This window comes from Branchiostoma floridae, chromosome 11, assembly GCF_000003815.2.
Source record: "Branchiostoma floridae strain S238N-H82 chromosome 11, Bfl_VNyyK, whole genome shotgun sequence".
Classification (NCBI taxonomy): Eukaryota; Metazoa; Chordata; class Leptocardii; order Amphioxiformes; family Branchiostomatidae; genus Branchiostoma; species Branchiostoma floridae.
This window is the reverse complement of record NC_049989.1, coordinates 27973-38216: the sequence shown is the minus strand read 5'-3', so window position 1 is coordinate 38216 and position 10244 is coordinate 27973. Positions and strand designations below refer to the sequence as shown.

Genomic DNA, 10244 nt, shown 5'->3' with positions numbered 1-10244 from the left:
TGCTACGCGGCCACACATTCTTATGTAATCAACTGAACTTCGCAGCTCGCGTTCTACACCAAGTCAGAGATTATGAATTTCCCGAGTGATTCAAAGCTTTATTTTTTTAACATTTGAATACATATTGTTAAAGGAAACCAGTTTTTTTCCATGGCTCTCTCCCCGCAAGCCAAGTAATTTCTCCCTGGCCCTCCCCCAAGCCGAAAAAAATTCCTAGGCCCTCACCCTCCCGCAGACGGCCGTCTTCCCCACGTTAAATGTCGTCGAGTAAACCCTGTTGACGACCGTCAGAAATGGAGAACCTTTGTGGACAGACAGACTGCCCTTTGGCTTGTAGCTATGGGACTGAGATGAGATGATGATGAGAAACCCTGTGTGGAACAATATTAGACGTTGTGTTCATCATTCAAGATGCATAACGGCCGCGTGGCGCGTTGGTACACCCGATCCCTTGATCTCGGAAGTTAAGCAACGCGCGGTCCGGATAGTACTTGGATGGGGGACCAACCAAGGACTGACCGGATTGCTGTAGCCTCACGAAGTTTTCCACGAAATCGTCTTCCGGGAGGGACGTAAAACGGGGGTCCCGTGCTCGAGGAGGTGCCTCGACCACGTTAATCAGCCTCATTACTCATAATTTGGGTACCTACTGGCTGGCAAAATACACCTGGTGATTATTATTATTATTATTATAACGTTCCAGATAAAAAATTATCAACATTTATTTGTACCTTCTTGTCTTATCCTGTGTCAACATCTGCAACTATTTCAGTTTACCCTTCCTGGTAGAAATGCTAGGCTAGACCATGTGAAGGTAACATTCTGTATTTGCTTGCAAATGTTACCTGTCTAGTTTTAATTCGTCTTGCGTATTTCATTCTCAGCGTAAGTCATCTATCTTTTAATTTCCTTTTTCATATCAAGGTAAGAAATGTCTGTCTTTTGTATGTATCTATTTTCAGGGTATATTTTTATTTTCTAAAATTTAAGCATTACTTGATTCCTTCTCCCCACAGGAGGCGGGTGGACCGTGATCCAGCGGCGGCAGGACGGGTCGGTTCCCTTCAACCGGACCTGGATGGAGTACAGACTGGGCTTTGGGAACAAGAACGGGGAGTACTGGCTGGGGAACGAGAACATCCACCAGCTGACCAATCAGAAAAGCTATCGCCTTCGGATTGACCTCATGGACTGGAACAATGAATCACGCTACGCAGAATACAGCACCTTCAGGTGAGTAAAACACCTTCAGGTGAGTAAAACACCTTCAGGTGAGTAAAACACCTTCAGGTGAGTAAACACTTCAGGTAAATAAAGCACTTTTAAGTAAGTAAAACACAGTTGATTAAAACCCTTCAGGTCATTAAAACCCATTCAGGCGAGTAGAACTTCTACAGGTGAGTAAAGCATCTTCAGGTGAGTAAAAAACCTTTAGGTGAGTAAAACACCTTTTGACACGCAAATACTGACTCACGCACACATGCGCGCACCAACGTTTTGTTAATGAATTCATAAGGGTGTTTATATGCATGTTTGCGTGTGTGTTTATGTGAGAGTGTTTATATGCATATATATGAATGTGCATACATTGATATATACAATCATGCATACATTGATGTATACATGAATATGTATGTGTTCGTTTACTTATGTTTACAAATGTGTGTGTGATTGCATATGCCTGTCCGTATGTATGGAACGCTATGTATGTATGTATGTATGGATGTATGTATGTACATTCATGAGTGTGTATGGTGTATGAAGGTACAGCCTCAATCAGTAACAGTGTGATTACTATACTTCCAATCAAATTGTTATTGTAGTTGTTTATTAACGTTACATAGATTTATGATGAAAATCTTTATCGTTCATTTAATCTCGCTCGTTTAATATTTCCATCTAGTGTATCCGGTGAGTCGGACGGGTACCGGCTGCACATTTCCGGGTATTCAGGCACTGCGGGAGACTGCATCACTGGCTGGCCCTCCAACAACAGGCAGAGGTTCTCCACTGTAGACAGGGACCTTGATGCCTGGACAAATAACCATTGTTCCCAACACCACGGGCAGGCCGGCTGGTGGTTTTGGAGCTGCGGCCACGCTATTCTCAACGGCCGTTACCTGGGTAACTGTGGGAACTCCTGTACAAACGGGCAAGGTGTGCTGTGGGCCAAATGGAGAGGCTGGAATTACTCCCTGAAGTCCGTGTCTATGAAGATCAGGCCATAAACAACATGCCTTCTTCAAAATCCACATAAAATGTAAAAATCACTAAAACTATAATAGTCTGAGTGGTATTACTAATTCAAGTTTTACACTTGATCATATGATTTCTTTATTAAATTTTTCATGAGTGTCTTTAGCACATACAATCAAACCATTCAAGCTTTCAATCCTGAGTACATGAGGCGTATGATCATTGATCATTGAAACATCTGCATTTTCTATTTCATTATGTTGTAATTTTGGAGTTGTTTCTGAAAGCCAAATGTAGATACTTTTTCACAAATCGGATGACAACATGTTGAGTAAGAACATTGCAGATATGCTGAAACGAGAAGTAAACAAGGTGTTTTTTTTTTCTGAGAGAGCAAATACTTACATGCAGCTTTTTGAGAGTTAACTTACAACTACATGTATGATTCATAACATTTTAATATAATGTGTCTTTTTTTATTGTAAATACAAGTTTAGCCGATTGGTGTGACTTTAGAAGTTGGCGGGATGTTGTAACGCTGTTTATCACGTGCTGATCAGTAAATAGTGTCTAGATGAAAAACCTGACAACATGATGGTTAGAAAAGCTGTAAGAATAGTTGTAAGAAAGGATTTAAGAAAGACTGTAATATGAACAAAAATAATGTGTACTGTTGACTTTTTTTACTTAAAATATGCTGGAACATTTGAATGGAGTGAACATAAAGTTCACAATCACAGCTTATTGTGTGGTCTGATCTTCAATCAGATCCTAAGACAGCACAAGACAGTATCAAAGCTGCCAGAGGAGTGAAGCCGGCCTATGGTAGTGTTTTTTGCTACAATGCAGATGGACACCTTTTGACTGACTACACTCCTTGGCCAGTTTTGTACTATCTTATGCCATTGTAGGATCTGCTAGGAGATTAATGTGGTTTGCTGTTAGATATCTATTGAATACAGGAATGGGCAGTTGGGCAGATCGAGGCTAAACCTGACAAGGACGTGCTTATTATGTCTACAAACAGCACTAAATTGTACTATATGTGATAGCCACAATGACTAAACCCTTGCCTTACACACTCTGGGTTACGTGTGATATCCACAATGACTAAACCCCTGTCTTTCACACTGTGGAATACATGTGATAGTCACAATGGCTGAAGACCATACACATCCGTGATATAGTGATTTTTTTTTCAAAACTTTGTTTACCATTATCTATCTATTTATTCTACACACGCAAACCAACACAAGAGGTAAGCCGCAGCCCTCCTGAGTTGAATGTGATTTTTTACATTAGGTATAAAAATAACATGGCATGACCATACAGATGCAGAGCTCTTTTACTCCAATTTTTTTTATACCAAGGAAATGCAGCCGGTTTTTAGCACCAAGACATGCTCGTTGCCCGTTCGCATGGACCTAGCGCGAAAGATCCGGCCTCTGGACCCGTCTGACTGCCTGAGGCGGTGATACTGGGTGTTCACCTGTCCAGGCTTGATGACGTCATCGGGGCCTCGGAACCACGGAAGCTATAATGGCAAGATATGGCGAGAAAGAGACATCTATCCCCCAAACTATGGTGCCTATCCCGAGCGCCTTGGCCAGGAGCATGGCTGGGGACACATAGCGGGCGCACACCGCGTCGCCGCCTTTAAGGGCTCTTAAAAGAACCTCTCCCCATTGCAATGCATTGCACGGGGTTCTTTTACTCCTATTTATTTATTGCAAGGAAATGCAGCCGGCTTTTAGCACCAAGACATGTCCGTTGCCCGTCCGCATGGACCTAGCGCAAAAGATCTGGCCTCTGGACCCGTCTGACTGCCTGAGGCGGTGATACTGGGTGTTCACCTGTCCAGGCTTGATGACGCCATCGGGGCCTGGGAACCACGGAAGCTATAATGGCAAGATATGGCGAGAAAGGGACATCTATCCCACAAACTATGGTGCCTATCCCGAGCGCCTTGGCCAGGATTTTAATTTTTGTCAAAAATGTGGAGAGAAAAACAAAAAAACAAGAGAGTACTGAAAGGAGACAGAGAATTCAAATAAATTACAAAGACAACGACACAAGATTCGAGGAAATTATGGGAGCGGGAGACAATTCAGCGTATGCTAAACAAAATCAGTCATTGACAGATCTTCTGAACAGATTTTTGGAGTCTCTGGTTCCACCAAAATTAATTCTTTCAGCCTCTCCGAATGACATTATAAAATTCCTAATCTTTAAGGACCAACAAGGTAAAACAAAAGTCCATAAAGAGAGTTGTGAGCGGAACCAAAGTACATGCACTTGCCCAACACGTCTAGCTTTTAAGACAGTGGACTCCTACGTCGGCAAATTAAGGGCAATCTTCCCTGAAAATGGTAGAAGGGGTGACTGGGACGATAGGTTGGGGCTGGGGAATCCAGCGGCGAGCCCAGCCGTCAAGAAATACCTAAAAGCAGTAACTAAAGAACAGCTAGAACAGGGCTTAACCCCACAACAGGCGACACCAGTTTTCTTGCCAAAAATTTTGAAAGTTTGAAGTTACATCAAATCACAAATGAAGGCCGAGAAGTCTCCAACGAAACTTTTTATTTTGGCGAGGGATCAGCCAATTTTCAAGTCCTTATTTTATGCTGGTGACAGGGTAGCAGACTTAATGAAATCCAGGACTGACGATATTGGAAGGTTGCCATCAGGGGGTTACTGTTCAACCATACTTGGGGGAAAACATTAAGAGATGGTAGGACGAACGTATTCGCCTTAGAGCCAACAGGGGACCCAGAATCTTGTCCGGTAGCGGCAGTCGATAAATATGTAGAGACCGCAAGATGGCTCTCTATAGATTTGAAGGGTGGCTTGTTATTTAGGTCAACGTCCAAAGAAGGGCTTGTGTTAGTAGAGGCGCCATCCACAGCTGCTTTGGACAATGCTTTCAGGAGATATTTAGAAAGACAGGGCATATATGAAGGTGATACCTTACATGGTTGTAGGGCCGGATGTGCCATTTGAATGCACATGGCGGTTGCATCGGATGCGAATACCATGATGGGTCACGTAGGATGGTTCACTAGGAGAACAGCATCTTACTACATGAAGATAGCACAGGTAATGGAATTAGGAAAACCGTCCCAGAGTTTAGCATCAAAGGAAGTGCAACAGGCAGTGGAAAGGTATACGGGAAACAACCAGTTACAGGGCATTGAGAAAGCATTAAAGTAAAGTAAAGTAAAATAAGCCTATACTACACCGAGCGTAAAAGGGCTGCTGGGTATGGTTAAGAAGGAAGGAATGCGAAGGAGTTTATGAAAAAGATGGTAGCCAGGGCCAATTCTATGACTGGTTTCATTAAAAGAACAATCGGGTTCAACTCTAGCACTGATGTACGCAAGGTACTGTATATTACATTGGTTAGAAGCATCTTAGAATACTGCTCACCTTTGTGGTCCCCTCAGTCCCGCAAACTCATGTCCCTTGTAGAAGGGGTGCAACGACGGGCGACTAAATTCATTCTAGGAGCCCACTCGAACACCCTGACCTACAAGGAACGTCTTTCCACCCTTGGTCTGTTGCCTCTTACGCACAGGCGCGAAGTGTGCGACGTCATGGTGTTTATCAAGTCAAAACCTATTGTTCACAAGTATGTATCCTTCCCTTCCAGACCCTCTAGATATCTCAGATCTCACATGCTCACCCCCATTAGAGTAAGGACATCAGCCTTCAGCTCTTCTTACATACCTAGGCTGGTCACCATCTGGAATCAGCTGAGTCCTGTCCTCCGTAATATTGGGGTTCAAGCCACTGAAAAGTCTAACATCTTGACATTCAAGCGATCGCTTGTGAGAGCCACGTTTGTGAGATTTGACACCCAGTTCAATATCGACGTCCCCTGCTCTTGGTCCACATCTTGTGGGTGTGCCTCATGCACTGCTTTAAGGCCACATTAGTATTATAATTAGCTTTTTACTCTGTACATAATGATATTTGATAATTTTGTATATACATGTAATCAATTCTGTGTATAATTGTTACCGAATTGTATATTCATGTCTACTGACTTTTGATGTCTAATGTTTATTGTTTGATTTGGTTTCGTATTGTTTTCTATTATCATTTCAGGTTTGGGAGGACAACTTGTAAAGGTGTTGATACACCTGTTTTGTCCTCCCTTCCACTTGTTTTTGCATGTGGTAAATTCAAATAAAGAAATAAAGAAATAAAGAAAATATTGTATACCGAGAACCCCGGAATCGAATAAAATATGAGTGATAATAGCGTATTTGGTTGGCTCCTTATTTTGGTTTTGTGTTCGTGTGTCCCAGTTATTAGAGAAATAGAATACAACAGGAAAAGTGAGAGAAGGGAGACACAGGGCGAGAAGGGAGTCTGACAAAGGGAAGGGGATAAAATGAGGAAGGGAAGATAGAAGTGGAGGACAAGGTGTACAATAATATAAGGCAGGTTTGGAAATGAGGTTGGGGGGAAAATGAGATTGGGGGATGTAGATTTTAGGAAGGAAGGAAGGAAAGGAATAGCGAAGAAGTAGAAAAGTTGGATAGGGGCGCGACGGAAGGCACTGCCCCATAGCTTCATTTGGATGAGCCGATCATTACGCAGGAAGAATAGGTAACTGTTGTCTGTCATATCTTAATCATGTAGTCCCCGCGTAAGTGGAGACAGGTGGGAACACTTCAATCAAACACAGGTGAAAGCAGACAGGTGATAATTATAGATGCTATGTACTTATAAGAGGGTACGTAAGCGAGGATTGTCTTGCACACGAGATATACGAGACCGTTGAGAGGGCAAGAGTACCAGGATGGCCCAGAGACCGAGACGATTGCCCGCCGCGGCATTGGGCGCCCCGAATAAAGGTGGTGTCCACGGTGTGGCTGCAGGAATTCCAAACCCGGGACAAGGAGGACCGGCTCCGCAGCAGGCTGTCCAGGCTGGTGCAAGGCGCTGGGGCAGTAGCAGGCCAAACAGTACCTCAAGCACAGCAGGCCGGAGTCAATGCTCAACAGGTGAGCACAGTTTTTATATGAAATGGTGATTTGTGTGCGCTTTCTAGTGTAGAAAGCGTGTTTGTGGGTGGAAGTTATGGCCCAATATTTTAGGTTCATATGTAAAGCAGCATGTGGATTGAACAGGTTGTGTTTAACATTTGTGCTCTCTCACTTGGGGAAGCGAATTATGGGCGGAGGCATTGCCCGGTGATTTATGTAAATCCGGCACCGAATGTGTAACTTAAGAAATAAAAGGGACAGAACAGGGTCCAGTAATTGTGTAAAGGGGCATTCCACTCCAGAAGGGAGTCTTGTTTTCCAATAGATAATGTGGCAATGAATACCTAATCAACCGAGTTTTGTGGAATTCACCTTGGGATGAATTACGACATGCATTCCCTATACGCATAGACACTGTGTTTATCGTACATATTTTCGGAATAAATGAGGTACGCTAAGCACACCGAGAAGGCAAATTCCTCATAAGATAGCAAAGAATACAAGAACAAGACGAGATTTCTTAGCGAACCTGAAATTAGTTTTGTAACCTTACCTAAAAGTTTTGCATTGTATTCAGCCATGGGACTAATTCAATTAGAGGATAATTGGGGAGTTTAGTAGAAGACATGTGAAGAAACTGGGTACTTCATCGTATAATGTGAAGCAGTATGCAGTTATCACTTCCTAAAATTAATATCTATCGGAAAATAACACTCCCGTGTGGAGTGGAATTCCCCTTTAAAGTGTGCTCTCTCCCAGTTTGGGGAAGCGGGTATGGGCTTCAGAAAGGCCCGGTGATTTGCATATGAATTCATTTCCACTTGGAGAACATTGGATTTGAATTGGACGGAGGATTATCCAGTAATGAGAGTTTGCGCTTTCCATTTTGGAGGCGGGAGTTGGGCGGAAGGCCCGGCAATTTGAATATGAATTCGGTACCGCGGGTGTAACTTTGCATATGGATCGGACGAGACATTATCCGTTAATAATTAAAATGTGGGCGTTATCCCATTTTGGCAAACGAGAAGAGGGCGAAGGTGAAAACCTGGTGATCTCAATATAACTCATTATCACATTTCGTGTAGAAAATGATGGATTGATTGGAACATGGCCAGTATTTAATTTTTCACCACGTGGTTAGCGCTCCTTGTGAACGAATCGTTGTGCAGTAGTGGTTTGAGTACCACGTGGGAGGCACACGTGGTAAATTGTTGTGTGGTAATTAGTTTTGGGCCACGTGAGCAATACAAGGTGGATTGAGTGAATCGCTGTGCGGTGAATAATGTCATAATATGGTGCAATTTCTCAATTTTCGGGAAACTGGGAAACATGGATACTAGTATTTTTACGAAGCAGAATTAAGCCTCTGTTGGGCGTTGCATCCTGAGAAGGATTGTGATGGTGGACATTTTATAAGACATGTCATACCTGTGTGAAATAATAGAGGGCATTTGTTTTGTAGGATGATGGTGCGACGGTCATACAGCGACTGCAGGTGCTTGAGCAGGCTTCACTACCAAGACACGGTAACGGACGCCTTGGACCAGGTCCTTGACTTGGCCAAAACGCCGTCGGAATTGAATCGTGCACTGCTTATCCCCACACTCCAGCGGTTGGAGGAGACAGCAAGAGCATCCGGCCATAATGATCATGCAAAATTCGCTGCCACTCTCAGGCACGCAACCATGCATGCGCTAAACCCCATTTGGGGGGAGATGGTCCTACAGGCGTTAGGTTCGGAAATCGACGAGAAGATAGGTGCGAAGTACTAGTTTTCTAGGGTGGCCAACGCGGCGGGGAAACGGAGTTCTCAGGTGCAACAAGGGGACCAGGCACAGCAACAGGTACCGGTACAGCAGGCGCCCTTGGTTTCCATCCCGCCTGCGCCATTCGTAGCTTTGCAGCAAGCACCTTACGCACCGCTGTATTGTAAATATTCAGCGAGGCTTGCTAGCTTGATTCATTTTTATTGACACGATCAAAAATATAAGGATACACCTTTTATCCATGCACATTGCGTATATTGCTCTGCCACGGTAGACATATAACACTGAAACCCGATGGTAAACGGATTAAAAATAATAAAACAAAATAAAAGGCCCTTTCCCTGGACTCACCACTTTTGGTTATGTTAGCGAAGGTAGAGCAGGAGAGCGAGTCAACACCCCGTAAAGCTAGGGGCACAACCCGCCGTACGTGCAAATACATGCTTCCTATGTGCCAAAATGTGGACATTTGTTTGGTGTTCATAAGTGGTGAGTACCGTCTCCGTACAAACTCGTTAGAATTCGACGGATTTGGAAGCACGCAGACACGCCGTGGAACTTTACGTGCATGCAAAACTTTTACTGCTGTCGGGCTGAAACCCCGTCTCCAAGATGCGTAATTAGACGCAGAAGAAGCCGTCAGTTTTATCTGTAGCAGCTTCGACCAGAGCCGCCCAAAGAAAGATGAGGAAGAGGAGAGAAGTAATGGAAGCGTCAGAAGATGACGCCTGTTAGTCTGAGCACAAAGAGGGTGGTTGGTCAGAGATGGTGTCCCATGAACAGGATGCGACAAATGAGAAAAGGGATTGCTCTTTCCCGGCAGAGAACTTGGTAGAGCTTTTTCCGCCAACACCATTTTTTAAAGACAAAGCAAATCTGAAATACTTAAACCAACAGTATAAGGATAAAGTCATGGACCAGCTGGCAAAAGAGGTCCGGGCAACCAGTAAGAACAATGATTTTCCATTTGAGGTATTTAAGAGAATAGATGCGACACTTGGGGGTAGTATGGGTTTTGACACTGACCTGACGGCCTGTCCATCCAATGTACAGACAGGAAACTCAGGAAGAAACTGGAGTTATTCAGTCAAACCCGGCACCAGGATTTAGCGGTGTAAACGTAGTCGTTCAGAACATAGAGAACAGGAATTCCCACCATTTCAACTAATCCCATCCATTATTGCATTTATTATAAAACAAAAGGCTTGTGTGACATTGTCCCTGATCTCCACCCTAGGCGACACTGGTGGCCCATTCTCGACAACCAGGCGGACGAGGCCATAAGGGC

General features: G+C 43.9%; 1 protein-coding gene across 1 annotated transcript; it reads left to right on the top strand.

The window, feature by feature from the left end:
- The first annotated feature begins 1186 nt into the window (after positions 1-1186).
- LOC118426096 (fibrinogen-like protein 1) lies at positions 1187-2228 on the top strand. Its single transcript, XM_035835355.1, has 2 exons — positions 1187-1233; positions 1904-2228. The coding sequence occupies exons 1-2, from the start codon at positions 1187-1189 to the stop codon at positions 2226-2228; spliced, it is 372 nt and encodes a 123-aa protein (XP_035691248.1).
- Positions 2229-10244: the final 8016 nt, after the last annotated feature.

Bases quoted from the DNA above. Each gene is read 5' to 3' on its own strand.
- LOC118426096 (XM_035835355.1), top strand. From the start codon at position 1,187: ATGGACTGGAACAATGAATCACGCTACGCAGAATACAGCACCTTCAG. The intron at 1,234-1,903 runs GTGAGTAAAACA...ATTTCCATCTAG, and splicing joins GCAGAATACAGCACCTTCAG to TGTATCCGGTGAGTCGGACG.